Below are 23,816 nucleotides of genomic sequence, written 5' to 3'. Positions count from 1 at the left end.
TTATTAGCAAAGAAGAAAGTTATGAAATGTCCTCATATCTTTCCTTAAGGAATTAGAAATAAAAGACAGAATAAAACCACAATTGAAGTAAGAGAGATCTGAAAACACAATCCCTTATCAAAGAGGCAGCATCAGTTTTCATAAAAATTAACATTTTGATTTTCACATTTCTGTAGAAATACAAGAGACTCAGAATAGTCTAAGCAACTTTGATAAAGAAACAAAATTAGAGCTCCAACCCTCCCCAGTCCCACGACTTATCACAGTTATACCAGTCATGACAAAATGGCATTGATACCAAGATAGACAAACCCCCAAGGTACCAATATGAAGTCCCAAAATAAATACCCATGTAATAGATACTTGATTTCTGGCAAAGATGCAAAAACAGTTAAGTGGCAAATGGATTGTACCTTCAATAAATAAACTGGAATAGCTGGATATCCACATGGAAAAATCTCAAACCTTACTGCACGTCAAAAACTTAAGACATCCAAAAGTCAACTCTAAATGGCTCACAGTGGGTTAGTTAAAGTAAAGGTGGTGTAACCTGAGTCATTGCTTTGGCTGAGGTCATTCTCTCTGGGACAAAAAGACTGGGTGTGGAAGGGAAGGCAGAGCCTACAGAGGTGTTCTGTGAAGGGAGGCACTGAATTTGCTTCTAAACACACCATGTGGATGACAGAGAAGGCCATTATGCATCTTCTACTTTTTTTTTAAACTGTCTTAACTATTTTTTATATATATATTCCTACACATACACATTTTTTCTAGCTTGTCACACTAATGAAACAATATGATGTTTACACGTGTCTTATTTATTTCACTAATAAGTATGTTCTCAAGGTGCATCCATTTACCTATCAATGAGTCTAGTTTATCATTCTTTATGACTGAGTAGAATTTCATTGTATAGAAATACCACATCTTTTTTATCCATTCCTCAGTCGATGGCTATTTGAAGCTTTCTTAAAATGTATTTTTTTATTGAACTTTTAAAATTTTTTGGGCCTTGAAACTATTTTTTAAATAAAGATATTTCAGGGGCTGGGGATTTAGCTCAGCGGCATAAGCACCTGCCTTGCAAGCAGGCAGTCGTGAGTTTGATCCCTGGTACTGATAAAAACGAAAAAGACAAAAAAAAAAAAAAAAAAAAAAAAAAAACAAATTTCATCCTGGGACACTTCTAAATACTTATTTTTAAACCAACTGTTGTTAAAATATTATTAATGAGGTAAATGTTATTTGAACAGATCTATAATTCAGTTGCATAGCCCTATTCTTAATATGTTCCTGCTAAGATTAATAATAGAGATCATCATATTATAGTATTTTATGAACAGGTGTATTGGAGTATAGAAAAGAAGACCAGCGAGACCACTTAACATAACATGCTACATCACATTGGCAGCTGTATTTCATGTTTTAGCTAGAAAGAATGATAACTGGGAGAGTTCTGTTAATTAATACATGTGTGTGATCTACTCATAGACATTTAGCGTATTCTCAGTTATTCATTTTTACCCCAGTTATTTGTTATAAACAGTGAATATCATATATATTGATGAACTCAGTTTCTTTTCTTAGCTTTCTTTTTTTATTGGTATATATTTGCCATACACATTGAACATATTCATCATAGGAAATTTGTGGTTTTTTTGTTGTCTCTCTACCTTTCCTATGTACCTTTTTCAATGTTGAGGTTGTGATTCTATATGGAAACATAATATACAGAAATGTTTAATATGAGATTAATTTTTGGATATTTAAACACTTACAGATAGTTTTCCTTGAGAGAAATATATATATTTTGAAATAGGTTGAATTCATATGGGCATTTGATTTACCTAAGTCGATGCTGTTTTCTTTACCAAATTTATTAATTTTTATTATTTGAGTAGTACGTAAATTATAATTGTACTAATGTATCATTATATAAATGTACGTAAATTATAATTGAAATATTAAGTCTGAAATGATTTTAGAAAATCCAGAAGTTTGAAATCTGTTAGAGAACAAATTGTTTTTAAAGAGAATTATCTTTTCTGGATGCTGTTGCAGGCAGTCCTTCAATCTGGAAGGGTGCATAAGTAGTTACACCAAAGGACTGTTGACGTGAAAGGCCAGCTTTAAATTTCATTTTCTTACCGGGCACACGTGGTAGGCTTTCATTTTCACCACCTTCTTCCACCGGGCTGCAGGGTGGCATAGCTTTCTGAACTATTCATTATCATCTATTACAGCAGACTTCGAGAGGAAGTGTGGCAGGTATTGTAACTATATAAATATAAAACTAGAAGACTGTTTTAAAAATCACTGGAGGATGTGAACGAGTCTTTGGAAGTGGGACACGTAATGACAGAAATAAGCAGTGATAGTAAAGTTAGCACTGAAAAGTCATGGCAGCCCTCAGGAGTGAGGGAGAGAGGGAGGGGAAGAGGAGAACGAGGGAGGAGAAAGCAGGGGAAGGAATGTGCTGAGCGCGCACTGTGTCAGATGAGCTGGTGTTTCCCAGAATCCCTTTTCTTATGTAGTTCCTCGGTAGTATGTGCCATGAGGCATTTTGATCTTGGAAAATGGAAGTTAAACTCCAGCCATACTCCTTTTGTGTTTGGAAGGCTGGGATGAGGACAAAGGCACTGCTGTGCCTTAGAAGCTGTTGACATGGATCAGCAATTGGGCCTTTCAGCTCTTCCTCTCTCTTGGCTTCTTTGGAGCCTGGGCCAGACCCAGCATGGTTTGAGAGTTAACAGCTGAACATAAGCACTCTGTACAGCAAAATCACTCTCACAAATGCCATGTCATTCCTATATCACGTCCCCTGTTCCCTAAGCAAATGCTCACTGATACAGAAATGTATGTCATAAGTAGCTGGAGAGTGATAGAACATTAGGATGCATTCCTGAGTTAGTTCTGGGTTGTGGAGGACTGGTTCCTAGGTCTCATTTCAAAGACAGTAATGACCCTGTTTCTAGTGGCAAAAGATCAAGGAAGCCTCATACAACCTGATGCCAAAATAGTTTAATTACAACTTGTGGACAAATGCTCTTGGAAGACAAGGCACTGAAAGACCAAGTATTTACTACCACAGACTATTTGAGAGAAAATAAGAGTAAGGGGATACTTCTGACCCCTCTTAGTATGCTGGAAAACTGAGGAAAGGAAAAACCTTTAAATTCTAACTTCGGAATACACAGAGAAGTGTTAAAGACTCTGTAATTGTCCTAAAAGAAATCTTTTTCTCTTGTGGTTAAAGACAGATTTCCAAAAACCATACTCAAAGTCTAATGCTGAAGATGACTTAAGTTAAATGCCAACTGAATTTCCAGCCTTGTAGGATCTTTCTTTGTTAAAAGTTATAATATGTATTAGGAGAGAGAGGAAAACTAAAAATTGGGTTGGAGACAATGGGTAGATTCTTACGAAACTAGGTATCTTGAACTCCTCAGTTTCCCCAACTGCCTTTGACAGTCTTTCTTGTCCTGTTTGAGCAGAGTCAGTCTCCCAATGAATCAGTAATGACTTTAAGATAGTTGTCATACAAGGGACTACTGCTCTTCCTTAGGGCCTGCCCTCACCACCTCTCTTCCTTCTTGACCTATGACTTGACTCAAATTCACCAGCCCAGCAGGTGAGGTTCTGTGTGTTACCCATGAGGTGATACATTTTAAATGAATAATGCAATTTTGCCTAACCTGGGGAGCTGGTGTTGAAATGGACCCTAAAGGTGTGAGTTCAGAATGGAAGGAATGTAAAGTTGGATGAAGTTGAATATTGATCTGGGCTTCACTGAGCAGAGACTTGGGATAAGAAGGTGTTAGATCAGAGGTCTAGGAGTGGCTCCTAAACAGTAGTTTTGAGTTGGTTGGTTGAAAGCTAGGTCTGAAGGTGGCCTAAACTAAATGAACTTGAGATACACAAGGAATTTTATTCACAAACTATAAAAGTTTGCTGGCAGAGGCTAGGGCAACTGAGATGTTAGAGGGGATTTATCAGGTAAACTTTGATCACACATGTTCCCTGGGTGGGGCAAGAGGCTACTTTTGTCATGCCTATGAGAAATGTATTTATTAGCCTTACTGGCTACTGGCTTTAAGCCAATAATGAGAGAGCAGAGGCTGCTATCACACTAGGTTCCCTGACTTTATTGGGAATGATGGAACCCCAGAGGGCAGAGACAGGTAGTGGCACTTAATTGCCAAACACAGGTAGGGATGGTTAGTCTAATTGTCAGCAGAGTCAGTGCAGTAATCAGAAGACTTTGAGCTGTAGAGATCTTTGGGACTCACTAGTTGATCATGGTGTCCTAGGTCTGAAATAGCTAGGCTGGCCGTATAGTCTTTTCTGATTTGTATATATAAATTGCACAAGGTCTGGTGAACAGAGTCGTGGACCCTTAATCCCCATACATAAACCAGATTACAGACCAGACTGTTGAATGAAGAGAAGGCCAGGGATTCTTGTGCCCAAGCCCTGCCAGACAGCACAGAATTTATACTTTAAATCTCCTAACCTTTCTTTGAAGGATATGCAGCCAGTAATGAAAGCGTTGGAGAAGGAGAAAACAATTAGACTTTTTAGCAATAGCTGGACATGGACTGCAAAAGACCCAAAACACTGCTGTTTTCCATCAGTGTCAGTGGAGTTTTGCTTTTGGTCCATCTCACATTGGACCCTGAAGCCACACTGATTGCCGCCACATTTCTGAAATGCATAATTGGGTTAACATAGTCAGCAACTAACAGGCTTCCCACATTGGTTCCCTGGTCTGTAGAAGTAAGAGGAGGTCAAGTAAAAGTCACAAGAGTGGTGTCTACCTACCAAAATATTACACTGTTCCCCAGGAGATCACAGAGCCATCTTCGAGATTTGAAAAATGTAGGCATAGTGGTTCCTCCTGCAGTCCCATGTAGTGTGCCTATTTGGTTTAGAGGAAGATGAGTGAATCTAAAGAGAATGACAGGAGATTGGCATAAGCTTCATCAAGTGGTCTTTTTTCCATATATGGTTTTGCTACTGGAATAACTCAGTGCAGCTCCTGGCTTTTGATTCGCAGATACTGATCTGGCATCGGCTGCTTTTCTCGATGCCCATTTAGACATCACAGTCAGTTTGCTTTTGCCTGGCAAGGTCACCTATGCACGCACCTTCATTAGCCTCATATAACTGCAGGGTTCCATTGAACCTTGTGTGACAAGGCAGTCTTCAAGATTTTTTTTCAATACATTATGCCTGTCCATTGTATTGATACCATACTGATTGACCTGGTGAGCAAGAAGTCACAACACCTCTAGACATTTTGATAAGGTGCATGCCTGGTGAGCAGTAAATCCTACCAAAACTCAGGCCTTCCATTGTGGCAGACTTTCTAGGGATTTAGTAGTTAAGAGCATGTGGAGACAACCATTGCATGGGAAATACCATTTGCTGAATCTGGCCTCTGCTGTCACAAAGAGAGAGGTACTTTTGGATTTTAAAGGCAGCTTGTGCTTATTTGATGGGGAGATTGTCCCCCTTTTCATGAGTCTTGTTTGGCTCTGTGGCCCTCAGCAGCAGCTCCAAAGTGGCCTTTGCATTTCTATTTAGTATCTTTCTTTTATGATTTCATTCTTACTGTCACCTCTTCCCCAGTTTCTGTCTTTTGTTTTTTACTTATACCTTTTAACTCCCCAAAGTGGTGATTTCTTTTTACTTCTTCCGTCCTCTTTAGTGGAATTTTTCAATCTAAGACTTTTGATCAAAATAAGTGTTTAAAAGTAAGAAGAAATTGAGTTATTCACATTTTATCAAATTCCTTAAAAATTTGTATTGTAATAATATTTTAATAACTTTATTTAGTGATATGTTTGTAATTTGAATCCATGTCATTTAGGGTTGTACACATTTCATTGACATAATTTACTCATCTCTGTCTAAGCAAGTTGAACTTGTTTAGTTGTCAGTGTAATGTTGTACAAACCTATTGCTAATTAAATCTTTGAGCCATATTTTTATTTTATGGAGGCAGTGATTGTTTAATATCAGAAATAGAATTGGAGGATCAGATTGGATATGTATTAATTAGTAAATTTAAAAATGTATTTATTGCCAGTTGCTGTCCTTCAAAATGGAATTAGTTTTATATTTCTACCAGCAGTGTATGAAAGTATGTGTTTTTAGCATCTCATCAATATTACATATTGTTTTTTAAATGGGGAGATTGTCCCCATTTCCATTTGTATCCTGCCATTTGTTATCTCAGTCTTTAAATTGTCAGTCTTTTCTTCACCTTCCATTAAGAAGCATAGTAAACTTTTCAGCTACCATTTGTAGTCTTTAATTCATTTCTTTGCCCAGTTGTGCCCAGTGATGAGAAGAATTGAAGAGGCCCCGACTGTCTTGCAAGTTAACAGTCCAAAAGTTACAGTTTTCTTTATCACAGGAGTGGTTGATTAATGCTGCTCTGGCCTTTACTTGCTGCCTTATGACTGAGCATAGGGGTGTAGTTGGTGGTCTGGTCCTTTAGCAGTTGTCCACAAGTACTTGCAATTAGGCTGAAAGTTAGCAGAATGTATATAAAACTTACCCATACAGGGCTGTCTATAAATCTTTAAAACTCCCATGCCTTTTCTTCAAGTTATACTTCATGCTACATTCAGTATTTTGGTCACTGTTGCTTCTAGGGCAAATCGTATCTTACTGGTATAGCCCTGACTTGGTGTTTTGTCCTCAAAGTTTTTTGATTAACAAGCCTACTGATGAACTTATGTTGAGAAAGTTGCTTGTTTTTAAAGTCATCCAGCTTTAATAAGAATGCTTTGAGTTTTCAGGGTCCTTGAAAACTTGTATTTATCTGTGTGCTGCTTCTATTCATGCTTCTGTAATTGGGACTAGCTCCATGCTCCTTAAGGTGGAGTAGTCTCACATTACCAGTTATATTGTTATGAGCACTCCCTAGTGCTTTACCAGTAGGGTTTGTTTCAACTCTTAGGCAGCTCTTTGTTCACACTTTAGTGACTATGATAAGCAGTAATTGCTTGTTATACAGGATTACCTGTAGCAAGTATCAGTCAGGTCTTAGAGAGCTTTCCAAAATGATAGATGAATGCTAATTAACAACAAGCTAATGTTGTCTGTTAGTCTATTACTAAACATCTCTTTCCATAGTTTAAATGACAGTTAATTTCTCTGTGCAATTTGCCTAAATTGGATGTTCACATTTTCAATTAATGTTACCAGTAAAAACCCACGTCTCCATGAAAAAAATCAATGTGCCTCAGGTATACTTGCAATGGTACCATCTAATGACATTAGAACTCCTATTTATGCATTTTCCCAAGAGTTCCACAGAATGTTGAATAAAGAGGAAACAATACAACTGAACTTTTTTGGCATATCGGTATCTACCAGGTTTGAAGTTTTCTTTTTGTTGTTGTGAGATGGAATTCATATAGTACGGTCGGTACAACATTTTAAAGTGTACCATTGAGTAGTTTTACTATATTCATAACTGTACAGTCATCACCACTATCTAATGTCAGAAGAGTTTCATTATCCTAAAAAAATATTTCTTTAGCCAATAGCAGTTACTCTCCCTATCCCTTCCTGCCAACTATTTTGAAATTCTGAGGACTTGCCTATTGAGAAAAGCATTCACAGTAATCCATATGAACTTCCCTATAAATGGAATTATATAATATGTGCCCTTTTGGGTGGCATTTTTACTTACTGTTTTTGTGGTTTATCTTTATTGTAACATATCAATACTATATTTCCAGTTTTGTTTGAATAAAATTCCATTGTGTGAATGTATAATATTTTACGTATCCATTCATCAGCTTATCGACATTTGATTATTTACATTTTTTGCTTCTTATGAATAGTGTACTATAATCATTTATATGCACATTTTTGTGTGGACATATTTTCATCTCCCTTGGGGAAAACTCCTTAGAGTAGAATTTCAGAGTTAAATGGTAATGTCATGTTTGATATTTTGAGGAACTGACAAACTGCTTTTTTTTTTTTGTCTTTTTCATTTTTATCGGTATCAGGGATCGAACTCACGACTGCCTGCTTGCAAGGCAGGTGCTTATGCCGCTGAGCTAAACCCCCAGCCCCAACAAACTGCTTTTTCATAGTAGCTGCTCCATATTACTTTGCCACTTAATGCAGGAAGGTTCCAGTTTCTCCTTGCTAACATTTACTGTGATCAGTTTTTTAAAATTATAGCCATTCAGATGTAAAGTGATATCTTCTTTTCATTTTGTTTTTGCATTTCTCCGACTAGTGATGTTAAGCATCATTTTGCATTTTTAGTCATTTGAGCATTTACTTTGTAGAAACAAAGCTCAATCCGGTTTTTCTTTTTTTGCCTGTTTGCACTTCGTCATATCTAAGTAACCATGACCTAATATAGATTCACGAAGATTTATTCCTTTATTGTTTCCAAGAGTTATATGGCTTTAGCTCTTATATTTACTACATGTTGGATTCATTTTTATTTCTTTTTGTATATGCTGTGAAGTAGGTGCCCAAATTCATTCTTGTGCACATAGATATGCAGTTGTCCTGGCATAATTTTTTTACAAGACGATTTTTGTGGTAAACCATTGAATATTCTCAGCAACCTTACTAAAATTCAGTTGATGATACTGAGTTTATTTCTGGATTGTCAGTTTTATTCTATCAATCTGTATACCTGCCCATATTCTCCTACTGCATTGTCTTGATTACTATAGCTTTGTATAGTAAATTTTGAAATCAAGAAGTATGAGTTATTGAGCATGTTTGTTTGCTTTTGTTGTTTTAATTGTTCTGGCTACTACATTTTTGTATATATGTAACTTGTTAATTTCTGCCAAAAAAGTAGATGTTATTTTGATAGGCATTACATTGAATATGTAGATAAATGTGGGTAGTATTGCTTTCTTAACAATATTAAAAATTCCAGTCTGTGAATGTACGATATCTTTTTATTGCTATTACTGAGTGTCTTTCAGCAGTGTTTTGTAGTTTTCATCATGAGTCTTGCTTTTCTTATTCTTTTTTTTTTTTTTTGTCTTTTTATTGGTACCAGGGATCAAACTCACGACTGCCTGCTTGCAAGGCAGGCGCTTATGCCGCTGAGCTAAATCCCCAGCCCTAGTCTTGCTTTTCTATTGTTAAATTTATTCCTAAGTATTCATTTTGATGTAATAAGTAAATGATATTGGTTTCTTAATTCCACTTCTGGATTTTGCATTGCTGGTATGTGCAAATATATGATTTTTGTGTATTAATTTTCTGTCCAGCAACCTTGTTGGACTTGTGTTAGTTCTGTAAGATATTCTATAAACAAAATGATGTTATCTGTAAATACTGGTGGTTTAGCTTCTTCCATTCACCTCCAAATGCCTTGTTTATTAGTCTGTTTATTGTTACTATAACTGTGTAACACTGGGTAATTTGTAAGAAGTTTATTTGGTTCCCAGTTTTAGAAGTTGAAAGGGGCTGGCTCTGGTGAGGACCATGATACATCTCATCATGGCAGATGACATCACAGTGGTGAGAGTGTGTGCAAGAAAGATCACATGGCCAGACAGAAAACCAGAGAGTAAGGAAGGCCTCCTTTTATAACAGGTTGCTCTTATGAGAACTGAGATTCCCACAAACACTGTCTTCTTTCTTCCAAAAGTGGCAGTGCCAACAACACAGCCAAATCACACTGGGCTCTACTTGTTCAAAGTTCTACCACGTCTCGTGTTGCAACACTGAGAACAAACTTCTAATACAACCAGCCCTTGGATAATACACTGAAACCATGTCTAAGAAATACAACTTTGCTATGGTTTAAACGTGGTGCTCTAGAGATTTATTCTTTGAGGGCTGGATCCTCAATGTAGCAGTATTCAGAGATGGGCTCTAGAGAGGACTGTTGATGTCTGACCTGGATCCCCAGTCTCCCAAACAAGTGTACAGTGAAGGCTTAAATAAATGAGACAAGTGGTATGATTTTTAGAGCTCCAGGAGGATCAAAACCCTTTTTCAGAGTTCTTGACTCTGTGGTTATGATGAGAGCTAAGACAAAGAGCTTCTCTGGACTGCTTATATTTATTCTATCTCCAAACAAAGAGTGGGGATACTCAGGAAAGTGCAGGAAATGAGCAGGACCTTGGAAATCACTTCAAAGACATCTCCAAGTAGTAAATTTAGGAGAGCCATCTTATCTCCATGATGACATTTATGGTAGGAGTGAGACTGCAAGGGTGAGATGCCTGCAGCTGCAGTCTCTATCTACTTAATTGATGTTTGAACCAAATGTCCTCGGCTGTGGCCTTAGTTTGCTCTTTGAGGTATCTCTGACACCACAGGCCTCGGCCAGAACCAATGATTCTTAGAGATGCACGTACTGTAAACCAGCTCCCATCACCAAGCAAGGGATCTAGGTCTAGGATAGATTCACACAGAAACATAGAAAGCCAATTAGTTAATTTTAAATCCTGCTCAGAGACACTTCGTAGTGGTCTCCAACAGTGGTCATGAGGTCTCTAAACTCACTGATAATATTACAGTGGAATGAGCTATGGAGAAGTGGAGCCCACTTATAGGAAAAAGGTCACCAGGGGCATGCCTTTTGAGGCATATCATGTCTCCAGCCCCTTCCTCTTCCTCTCTCTGGATTCTTTCCCTTTCCATTTCTCTCCCCTTCCCTCCCCTCTCCTCTCTTTTTCTTTCTTTTCCTTTCTCTGGTTCCTGAGTACCATGAGATAACCAGCTTTCTGCTGCCATGCCCTTCCACCAAGATTATTCTACCTTGAAGCTATACATCTATGTTGGTTACTTTTCTCTCACTGCTGTAATAAAATACCTGATGTCCAAAATTAAGATAGGAAAGATTTATTTAGCTCACACTTTATGCAGGGTTCAGCCCTATTTGGCTGGCTCCAAGGTGGAGTGGCACATGGCCGAGGGCAATAGTTCATGATTACAGAAGTCAGCAAAAGCAGCAAGAGCCAAAAGGGCCAAAAACGATAGAGCAAGCCTCTTTCTCTCACTTACATTGTATGCAGGCTACTTGCCCCAGGGTGGGTGTAGCACTCACAATCATAATCCCAGCGTAGGACCATGAATCAATCAGAATCTGTAGAAGCTTGCCCCTGTGACTGCATGAGACTTTGGGGGGTCTTCTAAACACAAACTGTAACAACATCCAGGGACTGAGGCCTCTGGATTTGTAGCCCCTTTCACTTTTAAGTTGTGCATGCCATGTATTTTGTCTTAGCAACAAAAAGCTAACTAACACACATTTCATTTCATTTTTTTACAAAGTTGATCTGATTAGAACCTCCAGTAGAGGTGAATATAAATTTGAAAAATGTTATTAATCAGATTACTGTCCATGACACAAAATTACCAACTTTTATATTTTAAAGGAGAGGTTTATTTTCAGGTAGAGTAAATATGTTGTCAGCTGGTTCCATGGCAGAAATGAGATGGTGGAAGGATCTGTCAGAGGAAAGCTGCTGAACCAGGGACAACCAGGAAGCAGAGAGAGAAGAGAGCAACTAGTGACCAAAATACACCCTCCCAGGTCACACGCCAGCGACCTACCTCTTCCAACCAAACCCCCACTCCTTACAGCACTATGAATTTGTCAATGGATCAACCCACTGATGAGTACTGAGCTCCTATGATTCAGTCCCCTTCCTAAAATCCCATCTCAACACCTGAGACTCCAGGAGGATATTTTAAATCTAAACCAAAGAGGTTCACTTCTTTCTTAGTATTATCTTGAAAAGATGTAAAGAAGGTTTCATCAAAAAAAATTTTGCCTTTATTGAGATGATCATTTACCTTTATTTTACTTTGTTTGATCGATTGATTGTTTTGTGGTGCTGGGGATGAAACCCAGGATCTGGCACATATTAGGCATTCTTGTCTGGTGTTCTGGCATTTCTGTGATAAATTTCTCTCATTCATTGGTATGTTATACTTCTTAAATGCTTTTACATTTTCATTTCTAGTATCTTATTAAGGAATTTTAATCTATAGTCATAAGAGATAATAATCTCCTCTCTCTTTGTCTCCTTCCTTCCCTCCCTACCTCCCTCTCCTTTTCTTCATCTCTCCCCCCACCTCCCTCCCTCCACATATGTGTGCCTGTGTGTCTGATTTCTTTGTCTTTGTTATCAAACTAATACCGTTTTTGTAAAGTGGAATAGCAGTATTTTCGTCCATTCTTTGTTTGGAAAAGTTTGTGAAATATTGGTACTAATTCTTTAAATGTTTGATAGGCCTTATTACTAAAAAATATTTAATCCTGACCTTTGTTTGACTTAAAAAAATTGTTGACTAATTCAGTTTCTTGTTATAGGACCATATGAGGTTTAATCTTTTGCCTCTTAGTACTAGAAACGTATGTATCTTGCATCCTTTTTCATTCTTTAATCTTGCTCTCAGTATGTTTTCTTAATTCATCATGTATGAAGAAAGTACAGTAAATTGATAAACCTTTGTAAAAACCTGTAAGTGCTTATTTTGTTTCAATTGCAACATGAAAAACAAGATTAAATGTAAAACCATTTAAGAAGAAGTTAATATATCCTCGATTTAGCTTAGACTGTGTTGCTTAAGGAGATTCTGGTTGTCCCACAAGGGATACTTTGGGAATATCATTGTGTTTTTGTGCATGTTTCAACCCAGTGTTAGACATAAATTAGCCTCTCATACGCTGCCTGGGACAGGTCATCTCTGGATTTATTACTTCACTCAGTAATTTGATTTCCAATCTTATTTCTTGTGTGCTGTAGTTTGTGGCTATTAACAGTGCTTTCAGGGGTTGTATTTGGTTTCCCTCAGTAGAAATTTCAGCAAAATCAGTTATTCTTCATTTATTCAAGTCAGTCTTATATATAGCAATAAAAGCATGTATTTTTTTCTCCTTGGAGATTAAGTAAATAATGTTGATTAAATCATCAGTTTTAGAAATAGAACGGTAAGGTAGATTAAGCCTATTAATTGGATGGGTTTTTTAAAGCTGCTTATATATGCTTTTGGTCATTAGCTTATAGGCTATTTTCAACTAAGGGCAGCACCTCCTCCTGTGGGTGTTCTGTTTTGATTCAGTGACTCAGCGGTGGGTGGGACTGCTTGCATTTGGTGGCTTGGGACCAGTCATACTAAAAATCACACAATGTAGAGGGGAGATCCACACGACACAACTACCCTGAATTCTAATAACATCCCCACTGAGAAGTGCTGATAACAGAATTTCCCATGCATTTCAATACTTGCAGTATTGAGGTAACCGTATTCTAAGATCTTACAGTATCTTCCATGCAGCTTTTTAATTTAATAAACAAATTTCCACATAAATATTGGAGTAAATGTTTTTGTATGTGTTTGTAGATATCATAGACTTCCTAAACTTTTATATAGAAGTACACAGAGAAGAGTGATGTGTCCTATTGGGGGGCGTCCTGAGGAAGAATGATTTTGCAATCTCAAATTTTAAATTAAAAATGTAAACTTTGCATTTGTCTTCTGGCTATGATTTATGTATGTAAATGTGCTGGATTAAATGTAACTACTACTCAAGGTCTGTCTTGAGTTAAGTTTTGTGTCTGATGTGAGATGAGGGTTGGAGTTTCAATAAATACTCTGTTACTCTACCTTATTAAAATTGCTCTCCCCTTTGAGAAAAAGAACATACCATAAAAACACAACACTGTTAATTCTCCTCGAAGTTTCCCCTTACTTTGAGCTCACCATTCTTGCCACTTTCTAAAACATTTCAGGAAGTCCTCTTTTGTGTCTTTGCACAGTTTGAGCAAATCTAGAATGCACATAGCTGCCAAATGTAATTCAGTGGAAAGGTAGGCTCATTAAAAACATGTGCAGTGTTCACCTGCTGGCACCCCTATGCCTTTCGGCTCTTCCCCAAAGTCAAAATGACCACGGAAAGTAAATGTTGTGAGTTCATTTAGGGTATCAAGACAGCCAGGACAGTGCAGCTACAGATTTTCCAGAAGTGCTTTGGAAAGGAGAAAGAAGGACAGGATAAGCGTGTTTGAAGCAGGGGTGGCGGTGTTTTAAGGGAAATTAATGGGGAATATGTGTTTTACTGCAGCAAATATTTTTAAAAATGTAAGCATTCACTGTATTTATCACACATCATAAGTATTACTAGATTAAGTCCACCATCTATTTTTTTCTATTCTGTTGTTTCTCTTTTACTGTCATCATTTGTGTTTATTAAACAATAATTTAGTATTTCATTCTATATCCTTCATTACTTTTGTAGCTATACTGCTTTTATTTTTTCATTAGTCGCTGTACTTAGCTATTTAAAGGTAAACTATGCATCTTCAACTTAGTGCTCAACTTTAAATTAACACTATCTTACACGAGAGTGATTTAAGCCATAGAATTGTGTTACACACACCTCTCCTATCCACTGTGCTTTTGTTACCACCTAGTTTGCTTTCACGTAATGTACCCTCAGCTCACTTTCATCATATATTGTTATTATTGGGTCATATGTCTATTAAAGGAAAAATGTGGTTTTTTTTAATGTTTACCATTTTTAGTGCTCTTCCAGCTTTCTTCCTACAAACCATCTTTATTTCTGATAATGTTTTCCACCAGCCTGTATGCAGCTCACCAGCTCTAGAATTGGAGGCTTCTCCACAATGCTACTGTGAATATGTTTAGGGATATAGCTGGTTCACCTTTCTCCGGGAAGTAGCAGCCCTTACTGTTACTGCAGTCTTTGTTTTATGTTCACAGTTCTTCAAGGTTAAGATCAAAACTCATTCGTAAAGAAAAGGATTTAACTGTCAGTCCTTGAGGAAGTTTTAATAAAACAGTAGGAAAAAGTAATCAGTGGTCATAGTTTGTAGTTTTCTGAGGACTTTGCAGGTGTTTTAATGCAAGTTTAACGAAAGTAACTATGATACAGATAGTAAAGTCCTGACAGGGACTCTCAGCTTGGTGGTAGGAAACAGTAAGTTCCTACCTTTCAGTTGGCTGTTCATGTTGCTATTTGGTATTCCAATGTATTATATCACTTAGTGGCCGAAGCACTCTTTCACTGTTAAAGTGGCAAGACAAAAAAAAAAATCATTTTGAATAAATCCCATCTAGTGACACTTTGGTAAGGGAGTTATAGCTGAAGAAAGTTGTTTAGAGGCTAATACTTGTGAATAAGACATCAAAGGAATACATTTTCCTTCCGCATTTGTTGGCTTAAAGCTAAGAGTGACCACAGTATTTTTAATGAGAAGGCCCAAGGCCCACAGAGTGGTTTATTTTCATTGTTCATTCATAACAGTAGTGTTATTGAGAGACATTGGACTTGTGGCTGTCCTATAAACACTGATTAAATTCCACTTAAGTGACAAACACTAAAATATTCAAAGGTTCAAAATCTTCCTCCTTTAGTGAATGACAAGTTAAGGATTATTGCATTGCAATACAGACATAGAATGGTATGGAAAAAACAGACATACATAGAGGTCCCCTTACCCAGACCCGGGGTCAGTGTGTGCTTGTAGACAATGAATAAACATGGGATGTAAATTGAATTCTGAATAACTTAGGTCATGGGACACGAGGACAGACAGATGGGTTGGAGAGTGGAGTTCTAGGACGAGAAGATGCTCTGGCAGTTCACTGTTTGGATCATAAGGCAAAAATAATTTTTGCATGATAGTAGTTTGCGACAGGAAGAAACGAATGAGAAAGAAGACTGGGGAAAGAGGTCATTGATCACTTCATGTCATACTTGGGTACTTGGACTTGATTTTATAGGAAACTTTCCAATAGAAAGTTAGCCATTGGAACATTTTAAGGAGAAAGTCTTGTCAGATTATGTAATGTTATTTTAGATGATTTGCACAATTAATGTCATTAGTGTGACATTAATACCAAAGAGATTTTTTTTTAACAAAGAAGGACACTGAAGTAATCTAGGTGGCAAATAATGGAAACAGGAATGTAGAAAGAAGCAGATGGTTTGGAAGCCATTAAGGAGGAGGAGTTGCTAAGAGTGGCAGGGAGACTGGAGACTAGGAAAAAAGAATTGAGGGCATCATCCAATTTTCTGGTGTGGGAATTTGATAGAAATGTTACCTCTATTCCTTGAAACAGAAGAATGGGAGAGAATAATGCTTCAAAACATGTTAAATTTGGGATACCTGTAGTATTTAAAGACTATTAGAAAACTGAACAATGGGTCTGTCAGTGCTCTGTTTGGGATAAAGTTGGGAGTCATTAGCATATGACAACTAGCATTATGACAATTAGCATATTATCTTTGTACTTTGCCTAATTACAGAACTAGAATTAGAACTCAAAGCCCATAATTACATGCCATATCTGTCTTTTTACTCCTGTAAAAGACTGTTGAAATGCAGGTACTTAGGAATGACAAAATTCTAGGGCAGAAGTTAACAAGCTGAGTTGTCTGTGTTCTGAAATAACTCAAAAAAGGAATAAAGTGAAAGTGGTAGAGTGATAGGGCTGTTGATTCAAAAGTTCTGCTTGTTGACCAGCAGAGGGCAGTCGATCTCAAAGCTCAGTATTTTCTGCTGTGTTCCCTTTAGGCCTAGAAAGTTCAGTCTTTGGAATACAGGTTTTCAGCATTCTTGTTCCACTGGGCCCGGCACCCAGGGCATTTATATTTATCCTTGGTTCTGAGCCTTAAAAGATGTTCAGTTTTTGTTCCAAATTACAGCTTTAGTCTACTCCATGTTTCTCATGTCTAGTCTTCGTTTCCGCTTTGAAGTTTAAAAAGGGATCAACCCTAAGGGCCATCATGGTGACATGGAGTTAGGACTTAGTTATAAATTGGGTGGAGAGGCTGAGAAATATGGGTATTAAAAATGTCCTTGTTTTGTGCTTAGTTAACTTAAGATTCAGGAAACTTGTGTTTTCTTTGTCTTTTGATTGGGGGAACAGAATGAAACATGTTGACTTTGAGTTTCTAGAGGCAGTATCGATACAATCAGTTGGCTTTTTGTATGTTGGTTTGAGTCTTTGATTTTACTCTGACAGGCAAGGTCTCTTAATAGGTCTGAGGAAAGAACATCTTACACGTGTGACACAAACACCCAAGTATCACACTCACGAACCAAAGGATCTAGCTGGCTTTTTACAGCAACAGTGTCACTAGAAGAGTGTAAAGAAAACCTCTGGCCCTGCATATATCTTTCATCCACCTGCCACATAGCTGAAATGGCTTTCATCTGCTTCTTAGCTTTAAGCATTCTGGGCTCTACTAAAATTTTAAAAATTCACTGAGATAAGATCCAAGATCGTGTAACACAAGATAAGTGTGACAGCGTGAATTATTTTCCTTAAGTTAGCCAGAGATTTAACAAGAACTCAAAAAATAGGAATGTAGACAAGACATTTTAACTGGTATGAGGAAGAAACTTCTGGAGCTGCAGTCACATTCACTGCCTTCTACTGAGTGACTTCACTCTGATGATAAGGACCAAGATGTACAGTGTGCACCAGTGTTCAAACCAATCTTATAACCAGCTTTAAAAGGTAATTCCTATCCCTGGTTTACACGCCAGGAAACTAGAGCACAGAGAGTTAAGTAATTTGTTGAAAATTGCTTATGAAGTTGACAACTGACGCTTACCATGTGCTGCCTAGCTTGGTTCCTCACCCATAGGAGGAGTCCGGTACCCAGCTGATTTTGAGTTGGGTCAGAACATGGGCTCGTGTGAAGCTCAGTTACCCTGGATGATCCACTGGGAGACAGGTACAATATGAAGCCACAGAACCTCAGCAGGAGTCAGGAAGCCACTGAGTTCCTAATCCTGTTGTTTCTGCTTCTAACATAGTAAAGCAGAAATCTGACTTAAGGAAACGTGGAAAAAGAAGTATAGAAAAGCTTTTCAAGGTGTATTTCATAACATCGACACTCTTAAGTTAAAGGGAGAAAAACCAGGATGACCGATTACTTTTAGTTGCTCAGTTTCATTCTTAAAACAGTGCTGTTTCTCTAAAACCAATAACTAATGATGCTCAGTTTATTTTTTCTTATGAAAGCAAAGACATCCTTAGAAGTTTTAATGAGTGTTGACTGACCTGGCAGTGTTGGAGTATGTTAGTAGTGAAGTTTGCTGAGGCTTCCTAGGACATGTGTTGGGTGCTTGATAAGCGAATTCTTTCATCTTACATTCGCCCACCCTCTTTTCCTACAGATGAAGAGTCCAGATTAAAAAATATTTTCATCTAGCTTAGTGGCCTAAGTGTTTCCCTGGCAAACCTGAGGTCGTGAGTTCAATTCCTGGTACCCCTTCCCCCAAATGGTGGTAAAAAATATAAAACTGTTGCAGAAATGAACAGTGCCTTGTGACAAGAGCTGGCTTTTGTTTTCAGTACTTCACCTCTAACTACATTAGTGTTCCGAGGCATTACAGTGTGATGTGACCACATGTCAGCTGATTGATCCTCATGCAAGGGACTTGGTGGGATGAAGGCAAATCGAAGACGTCGTGAAAAGGCAGATGCAGTGCTTGTGTAGTCACCAGGGTGCTCTCTGTTCTCTTCACTGTGGATGGCGAGAGGCGGCCCATTATGCTGACCAAGTCATCATGAATTGTGGCTTTCCTAAATGATACACAAGGAAATGAAAATGCTAGACATATATTTGTATTCAAGATCAAAAAAGATTGACTTTCTAAGCCACTATTTGGGGAAAGAGAATGCTATCACCTTCGAGAAGTTGTGAATTATGGAAGACATTTCTGTCAGCTCACAGACTGTCCCTCGGGGTTTGTTTCATTTATAACGTCGCCTCGGGCCTTCTGCTGCATCCTGTTGGAATGACCTCCTTTTCAACCCTATGCTGGCAACTGTACTGCACCCCCACCCTTCAGGCTTGTCACATGACAAATGTGGACTGTGACCCCTTTGTTCTTAGCCCAAATGATTGACGCAGTCTTTGTTTTTAAAATCACTTAATAATTTTGTCTTTTTTCTTTTCTTCTACCCCTTACCTTCATTTAATTTCCTAAGGAGATAGCATTTTTTTAAGCAATTTAATTTTTATCAAGATATAACATCGAAGGAGAAAATACACAGATCACAGGCCTCCTCATAGTGAGAACACACTCCTGTAGACAGTGGCCACACCCAGAGGGAAAATCACCTCTGGGAACTTCAGAAACGCCTCCACTTGTCTCTCAAGGGACTCACTCTGCTCACTTCTATAGCTTTGCCTTTTTGTAGCTTTTACCGTTTGGGGACTTGATGAAAATGAAATCAGTCAGTATGTCTTCCCCTCTTCTGCGTGCTCTCACTTGACTTCGTTGACATAGCTACGTTACCCTCCTGTTATTGCTGTGCAGTATTCCATGGTATATTCCCCAGGATCTTGTATGTGATACTGGGGGTTGAACCCAGAGCCCTCACATATGCTAGGCAAGTGAAGTACCATTAAGCCATATCTTCAGTGTGTGATATTCCCCAGTGCAGCCCGCTGTTAATGGGCACTGGGATTGTTTCCAGTTATGGCTGTTGTGAATAGTGGCGTAAAACATTCTCGTACATGATTTTTGATAAAATACATATTTCTGGATGTTCCATAAAAACAAAATTACTGTGACATAATATCCATCTGGCCATTTAATGTAAAAATTGTTGTGAAGCACTGAACTACTGATCTTAGGCAAATCTTGTAGGAAATATTTTTGAACATAGGGTCAGCTTTAGCATAATATGTCTAATTTATGTTTAAGAACAATGCCTTAGTTAAGTGTACTATAATTTTAAACAGAGAACTCCTATAAATAACACAGTTGCTTCTCACTACTAATGACAAGTTTTACTTTCTTTCTAATATTTACTTTTTGTTCATTTTTTTCAAAGCTAATTTGTTGACCCAGTTTGAAAAAATCTTGTGAAAATCTCCCCACAAGACTTATAGTAGTTAAGTTATAGTTGTACCACCTCTGCAGAAAGGTGTGCCGTGCCCACATGCTCACCTGCCGTCCTTAGGGCCACAGAGGTTTCTCTGTGATATGTGCAGGTTGCATTCTTACTAAAAATCCTGCAGAAAGCGCTGTACTGCCAGGCAGCTCCAGGATGGGTTGCCAAGCAGTTGGACAGTCAAGAACAACTTCTTTTCCCTTTTCTAAAATCCGAGCTTTCCTTAGTTTGTTCCATGGATTCTCATAAACAAGTTTAGCCTAACTAATGTAGAAATATGAAAAAAAAACTGGAAAGTATCTTTTAGGAGAATTTACTTGACCACCAAATTAGTTTTCCCCAAATCATGATATGGATGTGAATGGAATTAAATTCATGGTATCTTACTCTGATGTTTTGGAAACATAATCTCCCTCCCTACATTTAAAAATTATATTTAAAAAATATATATAAAGAGAGAGAACAAAATGTGATAGTTTTAAAAGGATAGTAACAGTAACAAACCAGAAGATTTGTGTTAAGCGTACATCTTTTCTCATATCTGTCTTTTGAGTGGATAAAGGAGAATTGCCAATCCTACCAACATAATTTTTGAAGCAAAATATGGTAAATATGAATGACTTTTGGACCTAACATGGATTTGAATGCATAAATTCAATTCAGAAAATCTTATTGATGCCTTGTGTTTTTTTTTTTCTGTATTTTACTAAGCCCTGGCAGGACACAAACAATAATCATTGCCCTCAGAAAGCTTCTGCTCTAGTGGACATGTGATAGTGGTGGAAGCAGATAAATTACCATCATACTAGTGTAAGGCTGTTGACACAGGGGGAATTTCTTCAGATGGGGGCCAGTAGACCCGTTTGAAATGGATCTCAGAAGATAAATAGAGTGGCCTGGGATGACTCCTTCTTTTGGCAGAGGGATAGTGTGGCTGGAGTAAAAATGCTTTGTAAAGAAGACGTGAGAAGTAAAGCCAAAAAAAAATCCAGGTTGTTGATTTTTTTTTGTCTTTTTGAGACAGGGTCTCTCTATGCAGTTCAGGCTGACCTTGAGCTCACTTTGTAGCTTAGGCTGGTCTCTCGAACTCGCAACGATCCTCCTGCCTCAGCCTCCCAAGTGTTGGGATTACAGGCATGAGGCACCATGCCCGGCCAGGATGTTGATTTTATACCTGATATGAGTAATAATCTAGCACAGTGATTAACAGCACTTAATTTAGGTCAAATTAGAAATCTATTCCCAACTCAGCCTTGATATGCAACCTTGAACAGATGGCTTCATTTCTCTAAGCTCACTTTGCTCATTTGATAAATGGACATAGCACTCAAATAACTTACTGCAATGTTGTATGAAAGAAAAAGACATAATTTGTAAAAAGTGAATAATATAGTTCTCAACATTTCACAAGTTCCCATGTAGCTATACTGGACAGTTGGGAGCACTGAATCATACAAGTCTTTGATTTTGAGTTTTGCTAATGACATACAGCAGATCTCACACATTTACAGTATACAGTCTGATCAGGTTTTTATGTGTGCATGTACCTATCAAATCATCACCATTATCAAAATGAAAAATGTATCCATCACTTTAAAAAGGTTTTATGTAAGATCTTTTAAAGTGGAAAGTCTGATTTGAAATGTGCAGGAAAATGGAGTGAGGAGCATGTTATAGTTTGTGCAGCGGTGTCCTCCAAGCTCCACACATAGAAGCAGCTGAATCTAGAGTTTGTGATGGGTTTGCTGTCCAGCATTGGGATTGGTGAGTGCTGTGCCCACCCAGGGGTAGAGAGCCGAAATACTTTTTAAGAGAAGGAAGGAGGCATGCTTTGCTCTTTTTGCCATTGTTCATTGAGGCTGCTACGGCCACCATGAACTGGTGCCCCTTAACCGTGCCACCCTGCCTTGGAACCAGCTGACTATGGACTGAATCCTCCAAAAACTGTAAGCTAAATAAATCTTTCCTTCCCTAATTGTGAGGGTCAGGTATTTTGTCTCAGCAATGAGAGAAAAGTAATCAAGACAGTGCGTGAAAGTAAGAGAAATTCCTAAGTTCAGAGGCCATTGCTGGGCTCCAGGGAGAGATGACTGAGGCCATGTACCAGGCAGATGGGTTGAACACCGGGCTGATAGAGGACAGGGCTGTCTTCAACATAACCTGATCTCTGTACCTGCCTGGGCTCTCATGCACTGGACAGGCTTTTCCTTTATGAAAAAGTTCTCTTTTAAAGTATTTCTCTTTTCATTCTGTTTAGGGATCAAAAGACAATCTTGCTTGTGGAACATCCAGCCTGACAGCCACCAAACAGTTTCTCCGACCAAGAATCACGAGAATCTGCCTCAGGGACTTGATATTCTGTATGGAACAGGAAAGGGAGATGAAGTACTCACGAGCGCTGTACCGTGCCCTTCTGAAGTGACTGCTCTGTCACCGTCCAGAGCCTTGTTTACTGCCAAAGAAGACCAAAAGAGGATTGCTGCACTGTCCTGAAGTCTCGGTTTCTGGGGAACAGTTACCAACATGGAAGACCACTGTTTACCATTAATAAGCTTTTGTGAAACCTTACTGTACATCTCCTGGGGTTCTTACAGACTAGAACTCAGCTTTGTCTTCTGACAATCAGTTATGTGATGCACACTTTACACAGAAGTGGCAGCTGCTTCCTGCGTGTTTACTTACAGCAGGCTAAGGCTCTGCTTGTTACTACCTGCTTCCTCTGCCTGACTATAACAGCGAGGTGTCTCCCTGGATAGCAGCCCAACACAGCCTGTGTGGAGATACTGAGGAAAGGAATGTACGAGAATGTACTTCATCCTAAGCTGAGCCTGTCTTAGAACATTAGGTTTCCTGTGCTGGAATCACAAGTTGCTTAGTTAACCGTAATAGTCATCATAGTTCAAGGTGACAGACCACTTTGATGACCTGGCTGGGATGAGCCCCGTGCTTGTCAAAACAAGACTGATGGGCCAGTTTGTGCCTGAGGTTACCAGTTCTTTGGCTCCTCTCACCACGTGCTGCTTCTGATACCAAGCGAGGGGACATCCTTGTCAGGGAAGCCTTCAAATCAAAGTTTCCACAGATATACCTCGTTGGAAGTGGAAAAGGTAGAAAGTTCCAGAAGGAATGGTGAGGCACTGAGTTTAAGCTGAGCAGGGAAAAGTGAAAATGGAATTATAACACAGGGTATGTGCTGCCCGTGTCCAAAGAGGAAGGGGTGCAGTTGGAGCCCAGAACATCAGGTGTTCACTTTGTTGATGGGAAAAAAATCATAGCCTCACCAAAAAAGGAAAGCATATCAAACATTTTTGAATTACAGTGCTATTTCAAAAGGAAGTTTTTTTTTTTTTTTTATTGTCTTGTATTGTTTTAAATTCCAAAAAGGATGGTTTGGGCAGTTCCTCTTCCTTTAAAAAAAAATTTTAGTTACCTTAAATTTTAAGCATCTTGGTACATTTAAAAAATCCTAATTGGTGATTAGAAGTTTTAAGCAATAGGAGTCCCCTTTGGATTCTACACTTTGAAGGTACTGTCAGATTCGGAGCCTGGGGTTCTCGGCTCCAAGTGTGAGGAGCGCGTGGTGTGAGATGTGGATCCTCTGAGGAAGGTGCTGCCGTGCAAAGCAGAGCCTCTGTGGTTTTTTTTTTTTTTTTAATTCTATCTGTGTGGCTTATAACTGACAAAAAGTAATAGTTGTTGTTAGAATCGCATACAAAAAGAACGTTTGAATCCTCCAAGAAGGTTTTAAAAATGGGAAATGCTGTGCTGCTTAGAAAAGGAATTCAGGGGAACAAAACACCTCAAGTATGTTACTCATCATTTTGTTCTTCCCATCAGGACTGTTATGGCCAAATACTGTAGTAGGATTTAAACTGGCCACATTGTTTGTTTCAGCAAGTTACTATATA

General features: G+C 38.3%; 1 protein-coding gene across 1 annotated transcript in view; it reads left to right on the top strand.

Annotated features, from left to right (window-relative positions):
- Taf4b (TATA-box binding protein associated factor 4b) overlaps positions 1 to 23,240 on the top strand; it is a 130,278-nt gene extending 107,038 nt beyond the window's left edge. The window contains exon 15 of the mRNA XM_063231824.1: positions 22,166 to 23,240. Within this exon, the coding sequence (XP_063087894.1) occupies positions 22,166 to 22,330 (165 nt within the window). The 3' untranslated portion in view covers positions 22,331 to 23,240. The remainder of the gene's footprint in view (positions 1 to 22,165) is intronic.
- Positions 23,241 to 23,816: the final 576 nt, after the last annotated feature.

Source organism: Cavia porcellus, unplaced genomic scaffold (genome assembly GCF_034190915.1).
Source record: "Cavia porcellus strain 051 isolate PalLab524CR breed Dunkin Hartley unplaced genomic scaffold, mCavPor4.1 scaffold_20, whole genome shotgun sequence".
NCBI lineage: Eukaryota > Metazoa > Chordata > Mammalia > Rodentia > Caviidae > Cavia > Cavia porcellus.
The sequence above is the reverse complement of the archived record's forward strand: the minus strand, read 5'-3'. Positions and strand labels throughout refer to the sequence as shown.